A 25,535-nucleotide genomic window follows, 5' to 3' on the forward strand; every position below is an offset into this window, starting at 1 on the left:
TTCCCGATTCTCCAGCATTCCATGGACCAGCAGAACCCTGCCATCCGCGTCTTTTTCTTGGTTGATGAGCTGGAATGGGATTCCAGGAGCGACCCAGGTCATTACTCCCCTTGCGTAATTGGAGTATGTTGCACTATACATCTGGCCCCCCCATTTTTTCTCTATTTTAGCTTGTTTTGCGGCCGTTAGGTGTGTCTCCTGCAACATTGCAATGTGGGTCCTTGTTTTGTTCAACCAGGTGTATATCCTCAGCCTCTTGACATATGCGTTCATCCCTCTGACGTTCCACGTGACAATCCTCAGGTCATCCCGGTCCTTGTGAAGACTCGCGCAAGCGGCCTGTTTCTTCCCATGGGCCTGCTCAGTGTCTTACCCTCTCGGTTTGCTCCTGCCAGGGATTTGTTCCCCTTCTTCTGCCTGTTGAATTTTAAATAGTCCGTTCGTCCACCCCCGCGGGTCGGTTCTCCTGCTGTTCGCTGTATTTCGTTGTTGACAGTCTTACTTCGTACTTCCCACCAGCTCTTTGCTCGTGGGTACTGCTCCCTGTGTCTGTCGTCCATACTGATTCTTTGTGTGCGACAACTGTTATTTCTCCTTCTGATTTTCTTTTTTCCTTGCGGGCTTAGCCTTATCCCGCCAACTGCTATAACTATTAACCAAAAAAACAACAACAACAACAAACGCCCAGCCTCCCTCCCCCTGCTCGGGCCCCACCGCTCTCCAGGTGCCGTCCTCCTCTCCTCGGGCCAGCCTGTCGCGGCGTAGCGTCTCAAAACTGACACTATAAACATTCTTAACTGGGGTTCCGCTATGGGTCTTGGCGGTTCCACTTCCCTGAGTTTTGTGCTCCCCTTGCAATTCTCATTACCTTGGGCTTTTCAACTTGGAGGCTGTCGGTCGCTCTATTTCGATATTTCAATGTCTCACAGCAGGGTGTCTCAACTGTCTTGTTGCCGTGGCGTTGGATACGCACATCGTGCCCGGCTTCACTCTCTGTTCCGCTGGGGGGGGGGTTTCTGTTTCGCTCGCCTCCCTCCGCCAACTGCGGAATCCCCTGTTGGTCCATCCACTCCTGGGCGTCCGCTGTTGTCTCGAAGATCTGCGTCCTCCCGTTATGTAGTACTTTAAGTTTGGCTGGGTACAGCAGCATGAATTTCACCCCTGCCGCTCGAAGGCGCTCTTTGGTCTGCCAGAACTGGGCTCTCTGTCTTTGCACGAGAGCCGTATAGTCTGGATACATCGTTATCTTGGCCCCATTTCTTGTTATGTTCCCTCCTTCCCTCGAGAAAGTCAGGATTTTTTCCCTATCCTTGAAGTTCATAATCTTTGCAATCATTGGTCTCGGTGGTGCTCCTGGGCGCGGTTTCCTGGCTAGCGCCCGATGTGCCCTCTCCACTGCGAAGCCCTGGGACAGGGTCTCAGCTCCTACTTCTTGGATCAGGAGGTTCTCTATGTAATTCGTGGGGTCTCTGCCCTCTTCCCCCTCCGGCAGCCCTACTATGCGTACGTTGTTGCGCCGGGCCCTGCTTTCTGCGTCTTCCGCTCTTCGTTCTAGTACATTGATTCTCTCTATTGCTTCTGACATTTGTGTTCGCGAGGTGGTTACGTCCGCTGAGTTACTGTGCACTTGTTGTTCTACTGTCGTCATCCTCTCCGCCAGGTTCCTCGTGTCTTGTCTGAGGAGTCCCACATCCACCATCACCGCATCCAGCTTGCCTTCTATTGACGTTTTTAGCGCTCCTATGGCTTCCAGTATGCTGCTTTCCACTTGCCTGATCTCTCCTTGCGTGACATATGGCTCTGGCGTGCCTTTCTCATCCGCCTCGGGCTGTTGGTCATCGCTCTTGCGGGCAAATGTCTCCATGACCGTCTGTCTCCCCTTGCCGCTCTTTGGCTTGTCTGGCATGCTGACGCCTGTTCGGCTCGGCCAGCCGTTGGGTCCCGCTTGGTCGGGGTCTGCGTTGCGCCTCAGTGGTTTCAGCTCAATCCTCGCGCTCGCTCCCGCACTTCCAGCGTGTGTTGACCTTTGAGGAGCCTCTTTCCTCTTTATTCGCACTTCATTCGCACACCCACCATGTCTCTTTGCGGTATCGTCCTCCCGCACACCCGTGGGTGCGTGCGGTCTATATTACCGTGGGGCGGCTCTTTCGTGGGGCGGCTCTTCCCCCTAGTCACTGTCCTGGTGTCATGGCGGGTGGTCAGTTGTGCCAGCTCAATTTGTGGCTCGTAGCTTCTATGGAGGTGCCGCCACTCCACTGAATGTCTCGAGGCGGCCGACTGGGCCGGAGACTGCGTCTGTGTGTATCTCCTCTGGTTCACTTCCTCGTCGCTATGCTGATGGCCGCCTCTCGTCCCTGTGCCGTCCCGGTGTCGTCCTGGTTCGGCCGTTGCTGTTGCTCACCTCCGCGCTAGCGGGGAAGGGCCCTTCTTCGGTCCGGCCTGTGGGCCGCCTCTCTCTTTTTCACGGCGTCTCCGCCCGCTCCAGCGCCTGCTGTGGATGGCCGCTCGGGAGGTACTCCGGTTCTGCCTGAGCTGGGTGTTGGTCGGCCGTATCTCCCGGCACCGCCCTTCCCCGTGTCGCAGGACGCGGGTCGCGGTCTCAGTGTTGCACGCCCGCCATTTTGTTGGTGGTGCCGCGCCTCTCTCCCTCTCCGCTTACACTCTTCCAACCTCCGATTTTTCTCGGGTCTTCTCCCGTATGTGCCCTGAGCCTTCCGATGCCTTTTCCTGGCGTTTGTTCGGTCTTCCGGGGTTTATTTTCGCTTTTTTTTCAGGATCGTTGGCCGGATCGAGTGGGAGCCTCTCAGAGTTAGCTCACGCTTGCATGGCCGCCAAGCACCCCCCCCCCCAATCTCCATATTTATTGTCTAAAAGTTCGCCTGACACTCTCTGGATATCGTCCTCAGTGATCAGGGCATACTTGTAGCCCTCGAACTCAAAAGTGAGCGAAAACGGTTATTCCCACCTGTATCGGACCTCCTTGGACTGGAGCATCTTCGTCAACGGGGAACAGGCGACGTCTTGCCAGGGTGAAGGCCGACGGGCCCTGATACACCGAGATCTGGGCCCCCTCCCATTCCACCCAGCCCTTCTTGCGAGCCAGTTCGAGGATCCTGCTTTTCTCGGAGAAGTAATGAAAGCGAACTAGAACGGATCTGGGGCCTCTGGATGATGCGCCTGCTCTATGGGCCTCGTCAATGGTGGGTTTGTTGGTGTTGGCCCCCTCAAATAGCACTCCTATTACTACATTGACAGCCTTAATGATGTCTGCTTGGGTCTCGCCTTCGTTTTCCGGAAAACCTAGGAAACGCAGGTTACAGCGGCGTTCCCTATTCTCCAAGTCGTCCATTTTTAAGGAGCATTTCTCTTCTCTCCTCTCGAGCTCCGACAGGCGCATGTCCAATTGTGTCTCAAAGATGTCGCTCGAAGCTGTATTATTCTCCAGTGCGTGAACCCTGTCATCAATATTGTCCACCTTTTTATCTAAGGTGTTCAGACGTAGAGCAATGTCCGCCCTAAAGCCTCTAATTTTCTCCAGTAGGGCCGCCATGCCCCTGGTGACTGTGCTTGTATCAGAAGATTGATGCTGCGCCAGGGCCGCCATTTCAGGGGGTACTCGGGGGTCGGGGGCGTGCGGCGAAACTTCCAGTTCATAGAATCTCCCCAAGCATCCCTGCTCCTTGGGGGCTTCCCCCAAAAGCTTGTGCCCAAGGTGACCCGCTATCACCTACGCAGTCAACGCCACAGGGGGCGGGGACCAATGTCAGCCGAGGGGCGAGAAGTGGAGCCCCAGCAACAGGGGTCCGAGTCCCCGACTAATGCACTCCTGTAGGTGTGGGTTTCTCCCCCACAGGGTTCCCACCTCACCTCTCCCCCCTCAAACCGCTTAACTTCACTCCCGTCGTAGCTGTGGCAGTGTTTGTTCCATAGGCTGAGCACGGGAAGGACAAATCCCAAGGCCCCTGTGTCTGCACCTCAGTGTGGTCCGCTGGGGCCGCCCTCGCCCGACAGGGCCCCGTGTGTTTGTTCTGTCTGGCTGGGACCTGCGGTACACAGGGTGCACCCCGCTGCCAAAGGCCACTCCGGGGCTCTGATGTATGCCAGGGGCTCTCCCCAGCCGCACTCCCGCCTCCTCCCGTGACACCTTCAATTCCCAGGAGGTCGTCCAGCCCCGGCCTGCACCTCCTTACCGCCAAGTTGCCCCTCAGCCTGTGGGTGTCCATGCGCCAGCACACTACTGTCGCCAATTCCTGGCACTCCAGATCATCCTTCACAACATACCAAGCAGCTCCCACTCCAGTGGGGGCCCTCACGCTCTGTCCTTCTCCTCGTTCTTCGGGCCTCGCGCAGGCCTCCAACTCCGCGGTGCGTTCGTGGCGCCTCCTCCAGATCCCGGATCAGCTGCGGATGCCTCCGGGTGCGTCCCGCCTCCACAGTTGTGCACAAGGCCGGGGGGGGGAGCCGCCAAACGGGACAGCTCAGCCCTTCCACAGGCCTCGTTCAGGCCCAGGCTCGCAGTGGATTCTCGCGGAGCCGTGGTGCCGCAGGGGGGGAGGGGCTTCTGTCCCTCTGAAACTCGGAGGCTACGATCTCCCGAACGGCTCCACCACGGGGGCTCAAATTTGGGCCAGGGGTGCATGGCACACTTAGAGGGGTGGGGGTGATGCCAGCTCCTCACTCTGGAGGTGTTGGGAGGGGGGGTGGCTCAGGTCCCGCAAACAGTGCCCAGCAGAGGAGACTAACCGAGATGCGTTAGAACATCTCTGCGCCCCCTGGTGGATCTTGAACACCCTTTTATCTGCATAACTCCACCTGTGAGTTTGCATTCTTTATATTTGGTTTCTCCCATCACCTCAGTGGCTCGGACACCCTCCCACACGTTCTCTCCAGGCCTGTATCGCCATCTGCCTGTCCACCATCTGTTTCTGGTTGGACCTGCATTGCCTGATGCTCAGCCCTGTCGAGAAGATATTCCTCCTCACCCAACCCCCAAACCTTCCCCGCTCATTTGTGTTTTTCTGCCTCAACATCTTCACACTTCCCTCCCCCTTGTGCCACCCTACCCTTGTGGCTGCAAACTAGGAGTCTACTTCCACAACCTGTGTGCCGCCTCATCACAGACCACAACCACCACATGCTGCAACCACTTGAAGATTCTCTAGATCTACTGCGGTCCCCCCTCACCCATTCAGCTCCCCTTCCTCCATGCAGCCAAACCCCAGATCTGTTCACACAACCACAGAAATAGTAGGCTATTGCTGAGGTACAGGCAAGTAAGTAAATCCATACTGGGTTTTTGTATTGCTACTGAGAGCGGCAGGCGAAACACTGGTGCCTGAAGTTCATTAAGTAACTCAACTGGCAGAAGTGCATCTGGAGTGTCCAGAGTTGAGCCATTAACATGAGTTTGGCGGACTGTACTTGGTGATGTTGGCCCAAGAATAGAGCAGAAGGACCGTGAATCAATGGCCATGCATGGCGCAGCCCACAAACCCCTTACTAAGCGCACAACCTGTATTTTCTTTTATAAAAACAACACATGCAGGATTACCCACTGGGAATAGTGAACTGGCGCTCTGGGGAAGCCGTCCTGCATTTCCACGTAAGGAAAAGCGGAAGGCTGTTTGGTAGCGGCTCCAGGATGATGCAAATGCTGCATTGGGCTGGAGGGTGAACAGAGGAGGGAGGGAGGGAGGTAAAGGCAGCCCCGAGCATCTAACCAGGCTCCTCGGAACCCATGGACATAAGTGGCTGAAAATCCTAGACTGTACCCCTGGCAAGGAGCTCTGCATTTATCGATTATTTTTTTTAATTTTATTTTATTTTTTCCCTGACCGACGTCCACCCTTTTTTCATCATTTCAAACTGTTTACTGTGTGCTATGAAAAATTGATAAATGTGAACATTTTTAACGTAACCTGAGTTTTTTTAGGCTTAGTGCAGCATTTATTCCACATCTGCACTTTTGTTATAGGTGACACAAGGTTTGGACACCAGAGGGAGGGGTAGCTCTATACTCCACCTTTGCTTTATAGGGAAACCGCTAAAGCCATACGTGGTCATGGCCTTTGCCTACTTAGGGTGGTAAAGATGGGAGAAGCTAAAATTAAGCTGGATAATTGAATTGTCTGGAAAACCTTAATGGAATCCACGTGGCGAGTGTTGGGCAGGGAATAGCCAAGTAAAACTTGAATTTGGGAGCCACCACTGAAAGGTTTGCTTGGGTGCATTCTCCTGGAAACTGCTCCCAAGATCCCCAAACAACCCGAGGGTCGTCATCCCCCACACCCCTTTACTGTGTCTACCCCTGGGATGAGTCTTGAAGCACAAGAAGAGAAGCCTGACACTGAAGCTCTGCCATCATCTGAGGACCCCAGAGGTACGTATTGGACTACTGTTCCCTCCCCCCCCCCCCCAAGGATCAGTAGCAAAAGTATTATTTCAGGTGCTGGTGATTTTCTGCATTTTGCACGGCTAAATAATTTGGTACTGGCGGGAAATCTGTTTTAATGCTTCCTCAAACGAGTTGGGTTACAAACCTCACTGTCACGTTGAAAATATTTATTCTAGGTAAGTAAATGGTGAACTTGCATGTTATAGGTTAAACACTTTTAATTCGTTTCACATTGGGGTTTCATTCTTTTTATATTTGCATATTCTCTCCCAGGCGATGGTGAAGATTATTCATCTGATGAGGTTCAGTGTGTGTCAAATGTCACATTGCACCCAAACCTTTATACCCCATCTTTCGTGCAGTATAAATTCAATTGTTCAAATGATTTGCCTCTTCTAAAATATTGATTTACAGATTTAATGTCACATTTGCAATAATGGGGATTTGTATAGATTTATTTTGAAGCATTTATCTGGATGAAATATTCTCCTACTAAAAACTACTGGGCTGGTCTCCTTTTACTACTTCCATCATCTGGCAAAGTAGTCTTCATCGTCATTATCCATAGTAGCTCCCCACTGACCTGCCGGCACGAGGAACGCGGCCTCTTGATCTCCCTTCCCCACCCCCCTGCCAGCATCGAGAACACAGCGTCTTGATATCCTCTCTTCATCCCCTACTGTCACCAGGCACCCTGCCCTATCCTCTTCATTAGGCACCCCTTTCCCAGCACCAAGAATACAGCCTCTTGATATCCATTCCTCATCCCCCTACTGGCACCAGGCACGCTGCCCTATACTGTTCATTCTGCACCCCTTTCCCAGCACCAGGGATACGGCCTCTTGAGATCTACTCTCCATTGCCTGCCTCCCGCCCCTCCACCCACCGCACCAGACATGCTGCTTCTTGATGCAGTGCCCTTTGGAATTTCATGACCCTTTTTAATACCAATTCATAGTCTCTCTGCTGCAATCTTTCTGTTTCCCTTGCAGTTCTCTTCTTTCCTAAAGCCTTGCCTAGTCTCAGGATCCCAAATGTCTTCAGATTCCCGTCCTTCACTCTCCTGGCTACGCTCCACTGTAATACCCACACATGGGCCCACAAACCCCTCCCCCCCATCCCCCTGCCATCAACTCCTTCAGAGCTGCTCTCAAGCACTTACTCCGCCTAGCGGAGGCACTCGAGTTACTGCAAAGTCCTGTCTCCAAACATTAATGTCTACTGTGGTGCTCCACAACGCTTGGGCTTTGCAAGCTGCTGTACTATACTGTCGGACCCCTCTTCCTCATCTAATCTTGCAATACAATCCTCTCTCAAACGCCACTCCACAATTCCTGCTCTTGTATCATACTATACTGTCACCTCTATGTCCTCCCCCACTCACCACCCTGGAACATGGCGTACTGGTCATTCAGTTCAAGGGGTTGATATTGGTTGCTTTTGCTGTTGCATATGAACATTTGTCTTTTTGTGTTTATAAATGGACTACTTTAAATTGGTTTCATTGGAAAGTGCCTATAGAATATCTCTTCTCAATATATTTTGGTTTGCATTTTAAAGCCATTCTGTTTGCTTGTGGGTCTCAAGCACCTCGCACCGTACCCAACTGCTTTTCTAAAGTCCACCCAAAGGGACATACCTTGGGCAATACAGAAACTCCAACTCTTGGTATAAGGCTGTACCACCTGAAATTATGGTAGCAGTGACAGAGCAGCCAGGCTTATTTTAGGAGGGAGAGAGGGCTGTAGAAGGGTACAAAGAACGTGTAGCATACATATGGTCCAAGGAAACACGTATACAGTGGTGTGTTGTAAAAATAATGGTTTATTTTATATTTACACGGGCAACGAGAATTCTTTAGAAAGGCAAGTACCATTATAGGTCAGAAACAAAAACCCAACACAATACTTATGGTAAGTAAAGCAAAGCATAAGCTACATTTAGAAGAGCAGTATGCAGTTCAAGGTGAGGAAAACCTAGTGTTACATAATGGCAGTAAGCTAGTCTAGGGAAGTAAGACCACATTAGTAGACTTTTAGAATGACGGTATACCCTGTTGGTAATAAGCTATGTTACTTATTCAGTTTCAGGAATAATCTAGCTATTCCAACAATGTTACAAGTACCTGGCTACTTATGTAAGTTATCCTATTTCAGGAATAATACAATTGCACTACTAACCTAACATGTAAGCACTTTGCAACATATGTAAGTTATTCTTCTTTCAGGAATGATAGTTGCACGTCTGTTACTTTTTAGAACAGTGGAACACAATTCAAAGGTTAGCAATAACTTATGAATGGCATTCTGCACTTCAAAGATCAGTAAGAACTCCGTATTACACGTTTAGAATGGCGGTGTGCTATTCAAGGCGAGTAAAACCCTGTTGGTAGTACACTGTGGGTATCGCCTGGAAAAAAACGAATTGCAAAATAACGAGTCCAACAAAACCGTTTTGAATCGATATTTTTTGGGCGATTTATCTTTTTGAAATCAATATAGAGAGTTGGGTTATGGAATATATTAAGGTGCATAGATTTGAGGGGGGCTGGGGGCTGGCCCCACACCAACCCCCCGTTTTATATTTTCAAAGATAAGTGTGAAAAAACAGGGGGGAAATATTGGAAATTCGATTTTAAAATAATCGGGTGTTTTCAGCCTCGTTATTTTTACGTAGATCCCACTGTTAACTGTTTCAAGGTACCAGATGTGCAACTGTCGTCTGATCAATTTACTTGTTATCTCGGGCCAGTTCTCTGGTGAGGACTTCAAGGAGTGGAATATTGCTTCTGGATGTCCACCTGGAGTTCACTGAAGTTTCAGCGAGATTCTTTCACGGGATGTTGTTGTACAGCACTCTGCCTCGAGGTCCCAGGGTATTGGCAGGTTTTCTGCCCAGGAAGGTCACCGCTCGTCGTGGGGTGGCTTGAATTGGAGGTCGTCTTAAGAATGATTGGTCCCACCAGTCTAATGTTCGAAGTTATCATCTTTGTGACTGTCGCATGGAAGAAGGGGTCAGCACAGGCAGCAGTTCCATAGAAAGCATCTCCGGTCGCTGGAATCTGCTTCAGCTGTCTTCTCTTCTTCATCGGATTCAGCTCCAGTGGTCGACTTGTCTTCAGCTTCCAGATTCAGACCATTTATCCAGGAACCCAGCCAATCAGCACACATGCTACATTCAAACATTTGGGTGGTGGCTGTCCAGCCAGCCTCCCAGTTAGGACTAGTTCAAGTCAGGCATACCAGAAGACAAAGGGCTGCATTTCTGACTCCTCCCTAGTTTCCTGTCTTCAGAAACCCTGGAGCCCCAGCAGGTGACACAAAGGGTTCTTGCCGAAGACAAAAACCAAACCAGGACCTCCCCCCCTCCCAGGACGGCAGAAGGACAAAGAAAGGACAAGCACACTAAAAATGGCGATAAAAGAAAGAAGCCACCATTCTAGATGGTTTAACAGCCTGCGAGTAAAAAAATCACACAAGTTGGTAGAACCTGTCCACTGCCACCAGCCATAATTGTAAGCTTGTCACTCTAACAGAAATGTTACAGATGCCGTGAGAAAGGGGGTACAGAGTAACCCCCCAGCACTCCACACAATGTTTGCTGTGCTGGACTCACAAAATAAAATGTAGAGGATACAAATCTATCTCTACCCTTGAGAACACGTGCTCTGCTAAGTAATTGTAATGGACCAATTCCAGCAACAGTGAGAAAGTGGATACTATGCATCACCACAGCACTGGACATAAGGCAGGGCTTGCTGACCTCAGCGGTGATTGTAGAAAGGATCAAAAGTAGCCTTCTACGCTTGGGAACAGATGTTCACATGAGGAACCCTAGAGAAAACAAAAAGGGGAGCCTAAGGGACACCCCAGCAACACTGCACAGAAAGTGCTGTGTGCTGCAATAAGAAAATGCAGATTCGCAAAAAGTTATAGAAAGTCTAATTCCAAAAATAAAGTATGGAGAGTCATAAAAAGGGCACCCATGAAAAGAGTAAAAGAATGGGGCAGTCCCACTCACTCAGCAACATAGAACAGTAATCCACAAGTCCAGAAAAAAGTGCTGGGGGTCTCACAGGCGAGGGAGATTTAGCATAAAAATGAAAATCGAACCCAACACAGCCTAATGGTGAAAGCTTCAGCTAATTACAGCATGTTTTCTTTGACAGTAGAGCTGGGTCTGTGTCAGTGGTGTGTGTTGATACTTTGAGATTCTGCCCTTTTAAGCGTAAGATGGTATATGCCTCCAGTGAGATCTATGGGTCCTTGCCTCTTTTCAGCATGCCAGCAGCTGATTGGCTGCACTGTGTCTCCAGGTTCTGGATTCAAGTCTTTAAACTGATGCAACAATCAACCTTCCTTAATCACCCTGTGACAGTGGTCTTCAAACTGTGGGCCTGCCCCTGCAGAGAGGCCCATAGGATGTCCAGGAGTGGGGTGTGGATGGCACAAGGCTCTTCCAAAAGGGAGTGTGGCAACTGGTTTTAATAGAAAATATAATCCGATATGGCATCAGGGAAGAGGCCTGGCTGGTACTTCTCTAAACTTGTCACTTGGACACATTGCTCTTTGGCTATCATAATGGTTTCCGTGCCCGATGCATATGTAGAAGTTACTAACTATCCTCCGTAGTCTCACCTAGGCTTCTTCAAACTCCCTACTCGATTTGTGTGACTGTGTTGGTAGACCTTTTTGTTTTTTTTGTTCCTAGTTTATTTGTCAATGATATTGAGAATAGTTTATGATGTGTTTTTTTTTTTTTTTTTTTTTTTTGGTGCTATTTTTGCATAATGTTGTCTCCTGTTTTTGCCTTCAGTGATTCTGTTGCAGATGCTAGTCTGGTCCCTTTTTTGCATTCTGAGACTTGTAGTCCTCCATTTCCCCTTTATAAATCCAGAATGCACAAAAAGAGGACTGGATTTGGGCATGTTGGCAGTATGCTCTGTGTACAAAATCTGTGTCGGGAGCCATGTTCTGCTGGCTTCCTGGAACCGACGTACAGCATTGCTTTCTTTATATTTACATCCTGCAGTTCTCAACGTATTTAAATCATTATCCCAAATACATAATATGGCCACTAATAACCTTTTCTCCACCCATTTTTTTTACATTCTTCTCTCCTCTGGTGCTCTTCAAATATCATTGATGCCCCTCTACCAGTCCAATACTCTTCCGTGCAGGCAATGCTTCAGTTTGTGCACCTCCAGTGCTGGGATCACTTTATCATAACCCTTTATGTCCTTTTCAACTAACATCCTTTGGGATGCATGACCTGAAAATACCATAAACCTCACTTTCAGAAAGTGGGCCTACATTCCAGAACTCGTTCCTGCTCCTTGCACCTCGATTTTCAAACAGTCTGCCCTTTCCGATGGTGGAATCTAAGCTATTCTGTGTTTGAGCTACATTTGGGGCTTTACTATCCAGTATTCTTCCCAAAATGAGTGTTATAATTGCAATCACTTTGGAGGTGTGTGCGATTGCTACACAAGTCTTGCCTTGTTCTCTCGCTTCATAAACGAGAGGGTTGGCCCCTACTCTGTCAGGGACTGGAGTACATAGAACTGCAGGCAAAAAAAAACTGGGTATCCCGACGGGGAAAAACATCTGGTTTAACAGTGGATTAAGTCGCTGTAAATGTCTCAAGGAAACTGCATACACTGCGTTTTGGTGTTTACATGTTATGTAGTATCCTCATGTAAACTCTCTATAAAACGAAGGCACACTGCGCTGGATCCTAAAACTTGTGTAGGTTTCACATGTATTCATTGCAATATAAAATGCTTACAAATGTATGGCCAAAAACAATTAAAGCATTGAAAAATAACATATTAAAAAGAAAATAAGCCAATGGCATGTAGATTCTATGCAACATGTACTAGTATCTGGAGAGAAATATTTAAACAAAAGTGCATGTAAAACAGTTGTCTTCATATCTCATCAGCAGGACATTTTGACCAAAACCTTGTCTATAAGCAACATAAGGCACACTATTCCATCTATGCAGCTTTAAACAGCACACTATATACTGCCCTATTGGATACAATTGGACACAATGTAAAGCTAAGGGTCTGTGTATCTGTGTGTCTCCTCAACTTGGTTAGGTCAATTTGTGGTTTACGTATGGCGCTGGTGCAAATCCAAGTAAGCGCACACCACTTGTGTGTCTGATTGGAACGCAAGGGTAAGTAAGTTTCGGCGGTAAACCCCTTGTCCACTCCTCTCTACTCGAGTGATCAGTGCCCCATCTCTCCCCCCCTAATAGCCCCCCGCTAAGTCTACCCCAACACTGCCACCTACCTTCTTGGACATCCGGCCCATGAAGCGTGTGTCAGTTTGAGGCTTTCACTGCCACCTTCTCTCTCCCCCCCGCCCCCCCATCCTCTGGCTGACTCGCACCCTGTCACAGCCCTGTCTCTTCTCTTCTCTACTCTTCTATTTCTGATACTCTTGCCCCTGTCATGAGAATCTGCTTAAAGTCCAAAGCCAAGTGCAATTCCTGGTATGACTCTGACCTAGCTACACTTAAACGCAAGTGTAGGGCGGCTGAGAGGAAATTGAGGGATTCCTGTTCATCCTATGACAAACTGGCCTGTCGCCTACACCAAAGACAATACTGACTCTCTGTCCGTACCAAGAAGAGAGACCATGTTCAAGCCTGTGTCTCTGCAGCATCTAACAAGTCGGCTGAACTCTTTCAAATCTGCAAGGAGCTGGCCAACCCTGCTGCAGTCTCTACCCCCTCCTGTTGCCTCCCAGGCTCTTTGCGATTCCCTTGCCTCTCACTTTATCTCTAAAACCCAGGACATCCTGTCCACTCTCTCCTCTCCCCTCTGTCGGTACTTGCTGACCCTCCTTCAGCCTTTCCCCTGCCCCAACCCTCCTTCTCATCCTTTCCGGTTTTCTCCCCTGATAAGGTCGCTAGACAAGCCCGATCTATGAAAGCCTTGTCAAAACAGGTCCATCCCTGTTCCTCTAAAACTATCAAGAACCATATTGATACCCTCGCTCCGGCCCTTGCCGATTTCTGCAACCACTCCTTTGCCTCAGGATCTTACCCCTCTCCTCTTAAGCACTCCTTTGTGCATCATCTCATCAAGAAACCCACAGCTGATCCTTCATGTCCGGCCAACTATCGCACAATTTCTATTACTCCCTTTCGGGGCAAACTCCTTGAAAAGCTGGCCATCTCTCAGCTACACCTTCATTCCGATGCTGTTGGCTGTCTCCATGACCACCAGTCTGGCTTCAGAGCTGGCAGAAGCACGTAAACTGCTCTCCCGAACATCCGGGAGGATCTGCTCTCCAACCTTGACTCTAGCATTCCCTCTGTACTCATCCTACTCGATCTCACCTCTACCTTCGACACGGTCAACCATACCATCCTGCTCAACCGTCTCTGTGATAATCTGGGTATCACTGATCATGCTCTGGCCTGGCTGACCCCTTTCCTCTCTGATCGACCCTCTCAGGTCCAATTTGGGTCCTTCCTATCATCTATCTTCTTCTCCTCCTCTGGTGTTCCCCAAGGGTCTAACCTTTCGTCCTGGCTTTTCAACCGATGCCTGGCAGCTCTCGCCCGCTGTATTGCCATTTTCTGCTCAAACTTCCAGTGCTACGCAGACAACACTCAACTCATTTTCAGGCTGCCCTCTGCCATCTCCTCTACCTCTCTCATCTCTGACTGCCTAACTGCCATTCAAGATTGGTGTGCCGCCAACGACCTTTGTCTTAATGCCAGCAAGACAGAGATCCTCCTAATCGGCACACCATCACCTTCCTTTCCCCTCACTCTGTGACCGGCCACCCTTGGCCCTCCTCCTATCCCCACCTGCGAGGCTAAGAACCTTGGTGTCACCTTTGATTCCACACTCTCCTTCTCCGCCCACATCGCTGATGTAGCAAAAAAGTCCAACCTCCTACTGCACCTCCTCAGAGGTATTCTTCCTTTCCTCTCATTCCACCAGAAGCTCACTGTCTCCCAAGCTCTGGTTCTCTCTAAGTTGGACTATTGCAACAGCCTCTTTCTCAATCTACCAGCCTCTACTCTCCGCCCTTTACAACTTATCCAGAACAAGACTGTGAGACTTGTCCTTGGCCTCAAGCCCTGGGATTGTATCTCTCCAGCTCTGAAACCTCTCCATTGGCTCCATGTGGATGCAAGGATTAAATTCAAAACCCTCTGCATTGTCCACAAGGCTTTCTGGGGACTGGGTCCAACATACCTTCAGCTATCCCTCCACAAAAACCTCCCCTCTCAAGCTCTCTGCTCCTCTACCTCGAACTCCCTCAGGGTCAGTCGTTTTTCAAAGAAACGAGCTGGGGGTAGATCTGTCTTCGGTTGGGCCCTCCCTCTGGAACAGCCTCCCTGCACACTAAAACTCAAGGTGAACCATCTCCGGTTCTGGAAGCACCTCAAGACCTTCCTCTTTGCTTGGGCCTTCGCCACCCCTCTCACCTGCTGATTTCTGTTCTCCTTCAGCACCATGCACTTGGCCACCCTCTGTCCTGCGGGCCCAGGTACCTGCTCACCCTCCCGTCCTGCCTCTGGGCCAACTCTTGCACTGGGACCTGTATCTGTACCCATACAGTCACCCCCCACCCCCCACTTCCTTTTCTTTTTGCACTTATCAGACCTACTCAGTCTGCCCCCTTAAACCTAGCACTTGCCACTTGCTGGCTGCACTACCATTTGTTGCCTTATTATTTATTAATGTATTATTATTTATCTGTTTCGCCCTGCTCTGCACTCTCCCTTGCTCCCCTTCCATGCCCCTTTCCCCTTTCCCCTTTCCCATGCACTTGCGCGTTCTCAATGTCACTGTGCCTAGTAAGATCGTTTTTTTTTTGTTGTGCGCCCCTTCCTTTGTCGCGCTCTGAACCACTTGTGTATGAGCGCGGTATAAATAAAATATAATATCGTATATATAAAGGGTAATGTTCGCCTTCCTCAGGAGTAAGATGTATTGAGCTGACCCCTGAGGAGAGAGTGTAGAAGGACGAAAGAGTTCAAAAGGGCTTAATGTTGGGGTGGTAACATGTCATGTAGTATACTAGGAAAACAATCGGACCTCGTATTACTCACTGAACATTGCCATCCTTGAATATCATGCACGCTGTGCATCCTTGAATATCATGCACGCTGTGCATCCTTGAATATCATGCACGCTGTGCATCCTTGAATATCATGCATCCTTGAATATCATGCACGCTGTGCATCCTTGAATATCATGCACGCTGTGTTTCTATCACTGGTAAGTGTACTTGCCACTCTAACCCAGCTCCTCTGCATCACACACACACTGCTCATTCCATGTACCGCGTTTGTCCAACGATGCACTGCAATCTGAAGGAAATGCAAGCAACGCCATTCTTACCTGCCCTAAAACGGAATAGTTTGGACTCCACTATCAAGCCCATACACTTCCTATGGAAATGAAACTTAAACTTCAACTGTCAAAAATTAAATCCCTTGAGTAGGGAGTTTCAACCTTCAACGTTACCTGTAAAGCATGTAAACAGATCTCAGATCAAGTTGAGGCCCCTAACTCTTCCTTGCCTGACGCCAATTGGAAACCTCAGACTTGGCGACAGACTCCAATCTTTATATCATGACAAGGGAACTTATACCAATGCTGAAGCCTCAAGCCACCCTTGACTGATTCCAGACAGAAAAGAGAGACTCAGAGCCCGACTCCTAATCTCATCAAACACACCCAACCCTAACCTGTCATCAGTTATCCTCACCAAAGGTCTCGGCTAAAAATACAATCGACCAAAATAAGTCACCAAAATAACAAACAAAGCACCATCCCAAGTCGGCATACAGACCATTAAAGGCAGACTAATCGATTCCAGATCGCTGGTAGCGCATGCAACAGACATTGCTGATCTAATCACTGGGGATAACCTAGACTTCCTGGCCATCACAGAATCCTGGCTGCATGCTGCAGCAGGGCCGTCGATCTCACTCGCTGTGCCAGACAATTACACAATTTTAAGAGGACAGAGTAGATGCCAGATGTGGCAGAATCACCATCATAGCCAAATCAAACCTAGACCTTAGACTTGCCACTTCGCATAAACTCTCATCTTGAGAATATTGACTGCCAAAATACCAACTGACAACTCCCACACCATAACAATCCAGCTAGTATACAGACACCCCCCCCCCCCGCACCCTCCGCCGGGCCTTTAGGCACCTTCGAGGACGATCTGATGCTACTAATGACAATGTCAAAACATCATTCCAAATCCTAGTACTGGGACTGAACGACCCCAATGATCCCTAAGCACTAATAATTGCCAACATAATGACCGAACAAGGCTTTGACCTAAAAAACACCCAACCTACTCGCAACAAAGGCAGGACCCTTGACTGGGTAGCCAACCTTAATTGCGACACCTTAATCACAGCCACCACTCCCCAATCCTGGACAGATCACCATCGTCAGTCATTTACCCTCCCAATAAACTCTCAAAAAACTAAACTAAACGTAACAGACGAGGAACAAATGCAACATCACGGTGGAGGCTATGTTGCCACTTGTTATCCCTATGCTAAATGCATCGGAGGACATCACTGACCCTAACAAACTAGTAGAAATCTACAATTCGTCTGACCAAAGCTCTGGATATCATTGCTCCCCTCAAATTGCATAAAGGTAAACCAAGAGTGCACTTGAACTCTCGGTTCACCCCTGAATTAAAAAACCTGCGAGCGGAAAAAAGAAAGTTTGAATATACCTGGAAGCTCAGCCCTTCTGCGCAGAACAAAACTAATCTAAGGAATATATCTGCTAAATACAAGGAAGAAATACTTAGCACTAAACGAGAATCATACAATAATAGAATTAATCAGACCAGCTCTAGCACCAAAGAGCTATTTGTGATCCTTAAAGTGTTGAAGACGCCTATTACCACAGTGGATACATGCGTAAAGGACCAACTCTGGTGTACGACAATTCCATATGCTCTCACCAACAAAGTAGCCACCTTGCAATCTAAAATCGCTGAAAAACGAAATAACGTACAAAATATAGGCAATATCCGCCATGACACAAAACCGAATACCAATCCAACCCAAGAATTTTAATTTTCTAAAATCTCCACCATGGAGGTACAAAAAACATTGCCTCCCTCAAACCCACACGTTGCCAAGGCGACAGCTGCCCGGCGCAAATAATTAAAGATGCTGCTAGATATCTAGCACCTTCATATCCAAACTAATCAACGCCTCATTTACATCGGGTACAGCACCTAGTAATCTAAAGGAATCCTGGGTTTTACACCTACTTAAAAAACAATCTCTGTACCCGACCATCCCTACAAATTTAGGCCAATTACGACGGTCCCTATCTCATTAAAGATTGTGGACGTAGTAGCTTATCTGCAGATCCAAGAATATCTAGAGATTAACCGCCTCCTAGGAACCCGCCAGTTGGGATTTAGACCTCAATATGGGACCGAAACAGCACTCATTGACCTAAAAGCACAGATTGATGAACTGAAGGACAATTGGAAAATGGCCCTACTACTATTATTGGACCTATCGGCGGCGTTCGATTTAGTTGACCACAAGGTACTATGCAACCACCTCGCCTCTGCAGCTCACTTCTCCCAAAATGCCATTACTTGGATACAATCCTTCCTAAACAGGACCATGAGTCTTCTCCCACTCAGCAGCAGCCAACCCCATTCCCATCACACGTGGAGTCCCCCAAGGCTCCTGTGTATCACCCACCATGTACAACATCTTCACTAAGCCCTTGTTCGATAAACTGGATCAGCTGGGTGTCACCTACACCAACTACGCAGATGACGCCCAGATCATCCTCCAGTTGTCGGGTACTTATGAAGATAATGTAGCATTTAGCGAACAAAATTAATCTCCTCATTCAGGCATGGATGGCTACACATGGCCTCTGCCTGAATGATGACAAAACGGAATTGCTGATAGTAGGCTCTACAGCTAACCTAAAAAAAACTGAACTCCAACTGCACCTCCTTCAAAATCGATGGAAACAAGATCCCAGTGGCCAAAGAGGTAAAAACTCTAGGCTTTTATCTCGATGCCACCCTAAATCTACATAAACAGGTGAATGCTACGGTCTCGGCCACAGCATATACCGGGAAACTAATCGGGGCATGCAAACCCCTGCTCTCCAAGAAAAGTTGCATTACACTTGCCAGAGCATTAATACTGTCCAACTTGAATTATTGCAATGGGCTCTACTTGGGAGGCAGCTAATATGTGCTCAATAAACTACAAACCTGGCAAAACAATGCTCTCATATCAGCTCTGAGCATTTAAAAAAGAGCCCACATATCTGAAACAAGGAGACCATATATATATATGGATGCCAATCAAGGACACAATACAACTGAAAACCATGTCCCTCGCCTATAAAGCACTGAATCATGAGGCCCCCCTGTACTTAATAGAAAAGTTTAAGTTAAACTCGGCTACCCGAACCACCTGGTCAACCAATACACATGGCTTAATAGTCCCAAAATATAAATTATAAAAATCTGGTGGGATTAGCTTTCCAATCATGGCTGCCCAGCTGTGGAACTCGCTCCCCCCACCCTTAAAAAGACCTAAGTGATTTGTTAACTTCAGAACTAACTCCATCAAATGGCTAACCAAGCAGTATTAACTTTAGTATTCCTCACTACCACTCCACCTCAAACTCCAATCCGAACCTATGACTGCTAAACTTGTATAACATAGTATCATTAGTATCCCTTTGCTGTAACTCTGCATTTATGCAATTGTGATTTTTATTTCTGTAAAACTGTTTTATATATCATCTGTATGTCTGTAACTTCTGCAACCGTTCGAATGCGCCTATACCCTGTGTCCCACGCAATACAAGTGTGCTTTAATCAATGTACGCGCTCTCAATGCCCATGCTCTAGGTGTTAATGACCTAATAACCACCCAAGACTTACATACTTGCTATCGCAGAGAACTGGCTTCACAAAGCATCCGGCCCAGCCATCACGCTAGCCTTACCGCAAGGGTATGCCATCCTTAGACAAGACAGGATCGCCAAATCAGGAGGGGAGGGGGGGTAGCTCTTATTTACAAAGAAACACTATCAGAACTATACCCCACCAAGGGGAAGGAAATGTAGACATTCTATCAGTGAAACTAGCACTCTCGCCAAACAGCACAATAAATATTCATTTCATACATACCGACCACCTGGCCCCACTGCCAATTTCATAGGTCAAGTCAATCACCTCCTAGGAAACAATATTAAGAACCCCACTAAATCCCTACTTATAGGAGACCTAAACCTAGGATTCAATGACCCCAAGGACAAAACTGCTATCTCTAGCCAAAGACCTCCACGACTTAGGCTTCTCACAAAAAATCACATCGCCTACTCACACAAAAGGACGCTTGCTAGATTGGATAATAGACCACAATTGCAACACAGTCATCACCTCCAATATTCGCCTCCCTTGGACAGACCACACCTATCTCCAATTCGACATCCCAGTCTCACCATGCACTAAAGTGCCTACCACAGCGCCGGCTACCTTAGCCAGAAGTGCCAAAAAACTTACTGTGGACAATGTCGGCGCACACCTCAATCTGCCATGCCTAGCGCCCTCGTTCTCCTCGGACCCTAACATCCTTGCAGAGATATTCAAAGATACCACCACTATGGCTGTCAACAACGTTGCCCCACTGGAAAACAAAAAAGAGAAAAAATCCTTCCACTCCAATTCCTGGTTCACAGAGGAACTCCAGACTCTAGGCAAAGACAAACGCTAGGCGCTCAAAAACTGGCAGAGTAATCCTTGTGACCCCACAAAAGATAACTTCAAATCCATAGCCAAAAAATACAAAGATGCCATCTTCATTGCTAAATCTGAAGCCTACAACCACCGTATCTCCGCTGCAACTCCCACACTAAAGAACTCTTCAGTATCTTTAAAGAACTAACTGTACCACCTACATGCCCTGATGAGATCGTCGAAGACGAAGCATGGTGCACAGGTATACAATCAGCCATGCTTGAAAAAATAAAACCTTCTCCAAAACAAGATATCTCATCACTACAAAACCTTACCTAAGCAAAGCCCTCATGCACAGACGCAACCAAATGCAAAAAAAATCGACTTGCCCAAATTTTCATTCACTGAAATCGCCGAAGCCAATGTCATTGACATCCTCAGGCACCTCAAACCCTCACAATATAAGGGTGATGTGTGCCCTCCAAAAATCAAGGACTGCGCAGAACCGCTTGCCCCTCTTCTCACGGCATTCATCAATGCTTCATTCAAAACGGGCATAGTCCCAGACAGCCTTAAAGAGACCTGGGTGCGCCCTCTTTAATAACTACCGACCCATAACAGTTCCATTCCTTTTGAAAATACTAGACCAGGCCGCCCACAAACAGATTCAACTATACCTTGAATCGAACGCGATCCTAGGAAAAAGACAATCTGGGTTCCGCAAGGGGCACTGAACCGAAACCGCCCTTCTAGACCTAAAAAATGAAATCACTAACATCCTGTACAAAGGCAAACCTGCACCCCTCCTCCTCCTACTCCTCCTCCTCCTTGAACTTTCAGCAGCGTTTCGTCTGGTAGATCATATCACACTTACCAGTCATTTTATGCATGCAGCGCTCTTCTCTAAGGACGCAGCGTCTTGGGTTACCTCTTTCCTAGAGGGCAGAGCCATGAAAGTGTTCTCAAACACAGCTCATGCAGCACCCTCCATCAACTGCGGTGTCCCACAAGGTTCCTGTACTGCCCCCATGCTCTATAATCTTTTTTTACCAAGCCTCAGTTTGATAAACTGGACGCACTTGGGATCACATACACAAATTACGCTGATGACACCCAGGTGCTCCTTCCCCTGACGGGGCATTATCATCAAGACTCCACTACCCTACAGCAAATCTACTCCAGCATACAAGCTTGGATGGCTACTAACGGCCTCTGCCTGAACGGGGACAAGACTGAAATCCTCATTCTCGGCCAGAAATCCACACACTCCAACCTCAACCCGCTGTACCTCAATTTCAACATAGATAACTGCGTCATCCCAGTATTACCCTCAGTCAAAACTCTGGGGGTTCACATAGGCGCTACCCTATCTATGGACAAACAAGTCAGCGCCATAGTCTCTGCCTCCGCACTGAATACTAAACTCATCAATGCAATAAAACCATTCCTAACTAAGGATAACTGCCTCTCCATCGCCAGAGCAACCGTAGGAGCCAAACTAGATTACTGTAATGCGCTCTTAGCCAGCACCTCCAAAAAAACCAATCTAGGCTCCAAACAACCCAAAACAACGCTCTTAGAGCAGCCCTCAGCATACCGAAAAGAGACCACATCACACAAGCCAGGAAGACAGCTCACTGGCTCCCAGTCAAGGACCGCATCTCCTTCAAAATTCTCACAACCACTCATAAATGTATCAACCTCTCAGCACCCTCATACCTATCTGACACACTATGTAGATCTCAATCCACCAGACTACAATATACCAATCAACTAACGATACCTCACATCAATAGGACTAAGGCAGGAGGTATAGGCTTCCCCTTCCTCGCACCCAAGCTATGGAATTTCCTCCCCACTGACCTCGGAGCTGAAACATCTCTCTTCTCCTTCCGCAAAAAACTCATAACTGCACTCTTCAACTAACCATGCGCTCCCAGTTACCTGCCTCTCAGTGTATGTATGTAAAGAAATAATCTCGTCCAATGTAACACCGACGGACCTGAATTGTATGTAACTAAGTATAAGCACCAATGTAACAAGCGCCACGATGCCTTTGGTCTGCTGTGCGCTCAACAAATGCGAATAAATAAATACCCCCGGGTTAAGGTGCGCTATAGAAATAAATAAAACAAACAATAAGTGCATTAAAAAGCTGTCACAGAGCTAGGTGTGCGAAGTGGGGCCAAAACAGAAGATTAAAACGGTGCCTGTGTGTGAGGCACTAAGATGTGGTGCGTCCACGCCCAAGGTGGAACATGCGTGCGTGCATTTGTGATTTAAAATGGGCAGAGAGTGGCGTTCCGGGGAGTCGCATGCGAAAAGAGGCAGTCTTGTGTATGAAGCCTGAGAAGCAGATAATACCCCCTGTGTTGTATATTGTTGAGGGAGCCTGAAAAGAGCTCATAAATAGTTACACCGCCTAAGCCACCCAGTGAGGTATTGCTTCTAAATTTGTGGCGCCTTTCAACTTGGAGCGTGCAGGTGTGAGTGGATGGGCAATAAGGCATGCTGGATGGCAGGACTACGTGAAGATTGCCATGAGCGTGCTGTTTAAATGCCTCGCAGAGAGACATCAAATGTGCCCAAGGTGTAGACTTCAGCAGCGCGTTGAAACAGATTCTGTTAGGAACATAAAATCTGGTACACATACTGAGCTTCTCTTCAATTTAATCCCTGTAGATACCTCGGAAGCAGGTGGTGGAGCGGCCGGCACGGGCAGCAGAAAGAGAGGCGCTGGCCATACAACAAAAGAACCGCACCTATGCACTGCTGGAGGAGAGTGAAGAGAGTGAGGATGAGGTTATTCAGCGCAAGCGCCAGCGGCGAGTGGAGAAGAAGCAGCGGAAGCAGCTGAGGAAGAGGAAGGAGGCGTCTTCAGAGAGTGAGGCTGAGGCGAAGGAGTAAGTCCGTATCCAGTGTGCAAAGGGGAAGGGGATAGGCATGTGAACAGCAAGCAGACCGTTCGACTGCTTGCAAAATGGAGGGAAAGAAGGAAGGCTGTAAGAGGTAGAGAAGGCGTGTATGCTCTGGAGGCCTCATTCCCACAGAGGTACCCTCGATTGTCTCCTCCCATCCCTTAACCGGGGCCCTCATGTCTACCCTTCCAACTCTCCTCTAACCCAACTCGGTGCCATGCCACTTGCTCATGTCTCCTCCCACTGTCGGCATGACCCATTCAAATAGAGACCTCCCCCTGGCCCCTGCCTGGGGCAAAGTATGCCCTCTCATTCCTCCCTGTTGCGATCACTCCTGCACTCCATAGTCCTGCATAGTGCTTCTCCCCAGCTCCCTCTTGCTGGTACTTTTCTTCCATCACCTGCTGTTCTTCTGGCACTTTATCTCCTCCTCCCACCTTTATGCTCTTCCTGCCAATTGATGATGTTCTTCTTACCCTCTAGCCTCCAGTCCTTGTTGGTACCTACGTGTTCCCTCCTACGTCCTTCTCCCGACCAGTTACATTTCCAATGCACTCCACAAAGCACTCACACACTGACCTTATGGTTCTGGGATTATATATTCCGCTACCACCACCCACAGGGTTGAGTTTTATTGGCATGTGACTTGCCACATGGTATTGGCTGTTGGTAGCGGTTTGGTCTTTGCTTAACTGACAATTCTAGATATTGAGGAAGAAATTTCTTTTTGCGTCGACCCTCGATAGAGTTTAGTGCAACAGACCCCGCATGTTTGCCTCTGTTCAGCTTGACTTGCCTGCTCACCTCATTTTATTTGGGGTCGCTGGGGGAGCCCTTGGTCTACCAGTGTGGGGAACGGTTTCTCCTCAGTCCTGTTTTGTTTTACTATTTCATATGCCCCTTACCGTTGAGCACTGTAGGGGTACTGTGTATCCATTATTCCCTTTCTCCGTGCAACATTCCTCATGCGTCTAGGATGTGCCTAGGACGGGCTGGTTGCAGTGGACTGTGTTTTTAATCTTTTTCAGTGCACTTCAATGCACACACTTTTTCTGACTTATAATGCTCAATTACCAAATACTCCAGATGGCTTGCACGTGTGATCTGAGTCCTGTTCTCTGGCCATCTTGCTTTTCGTCCTCCTTCCTGCCCTCTCTGTCAGTAAAGCGTCATATAAGGGCATGCGTCTTTGCTGGGTCCAGTGTGTGGCTCAACTGAGTAGGGCTGGTTTTGAGGCTGTCTGGTCCCCATGCACATGCTTCCCATGAGGTGTATTGTTGGACTGTTGGCTGTCCACCACCCTTACCTTTCCCTGGGTGGCTTTGGGGTAAACCCCTTCCTGGATAAAAGGACCCCTGCAGCTGTTCTTGAGGTCATACTCTGGACCCCAGCGCCTGAAGATGGGAAGACTGCTGAACAAGCTCCTGAGAAGGGCAGAGGAAGCGAGCAAGCATTGCACAAGCCATCCAGCAGTGTCTGCGGCCGCCTCTCCTGCAACAGGACAAGACCCTGGACTATACCTTCCTCCCTTGGACTGGTGGGAGCACTTTCTCCTAAATCGGTGCCCTGCCAACAGTGAACTTCAGAAGTGCCACTGGATCACCTTGGGGGCTGACGATTAATCGTCCAAGGCTCTCTGCTGTCATGATCGTTGACTTAAGCTTAAGCTCGAGACTGCAGATCCTGAACTTGTGGGCCAGGAGCAGGTCTGCTGCTGACCTATGCTGTGAAGAGGGACCTTGCTGGTACCGCCTTTGCCCATACTGCTTTGCCAGCTGTGTCCTGGTCATCCTTCTTTGTTGTGGGGGCCTCTGTGGCTGCTGTCCTTAAGTATCTGTTAGTCCTATCCATCTGCACGTTTGTCGACCTTTCACAGAACAGGTGATAGTAAACACAGCATAGCCGGACGTAATCCCGCCCCCCAACTTCAACCGCTTGATCTGTGACACCCACCACTCTGCGGACCTTCATTGACAGAATCTATTTTTGCCTACTACCACTTATGCCCCCCACCTCCTCAGAGGTATTACATGGGATTCAGTTCCCTTGCCTAGCACTACACTTACCTGGCTGTGATTAGTCGAGTTCGACCGTAGCCCCACGTACCTCCTGGTAACTCCGTGTGTGGTGGAGATTGGGAATGCACCTCTAATTTTGGTTGCCTTTTTTAAAGGGCATCAGTTACCGGTTTGACTTCCTACCCACCAACTAGCTACATACCTGAACCTTGACAATTTGAGACATTGAATCGCTTATGTACCTGCTATGGAAAGACTGCTCAATATAGGGGCCTGCCTTCTAATTCTAGGGCTGAGTGTAATATATTGCTTTTCACTTTTTGTCACTGTATTGTTGCAGTTTGTGTATTGCTTTTATTGAATTGCACATGACACAGTTGAAGGGTAAGTGTTGTGTAGTCTGCTTTAGAGATTTATAACGGTGTGCTATATGTAGGACTGTTTAAGTGTAGAG

The 25,535-nt window shown here is 48.4% G+C and overlaps 1 protein-coding gene across 1 annotated transcript in view; it reads left to right on the top strand.

The window, feature by feature from the left end:
• DHX16 (DEAH-box helicase 16) overlaps positions 1 to 25,535 on the top strand; it is a 317,650-nt gene that overhangs the window by 52,300 nt on the left and 239,815 nt on the right. The window contains exon 3 of the mRNA XM_069635324.1: positions 22,828 to 23,048. Within this exon, the coding sequence (XP_069491425.1) occupies positions 22,828 to 23,048 (221 nt within the window). The remainder of the gene's footprint in view (positions 1 to 22,827; positions 23,049 to 25,535) is intronic.

This window comes from Ambystoma mexicanum, chromosome 13 (genome assembly GCF_040938575.1).
Source record: "Ambystoma mexicanum isolate Mex_15411 chromosome 13, UKY_AmexF1_1, whole genome shotgun sequence".
Taxonomy (NCBI): Eukaryota; Metazoa; Chordata; class Amphibia; order Caudata; family Ambystomatidae; genus Ambystoma; species Ambystoma mexicanum.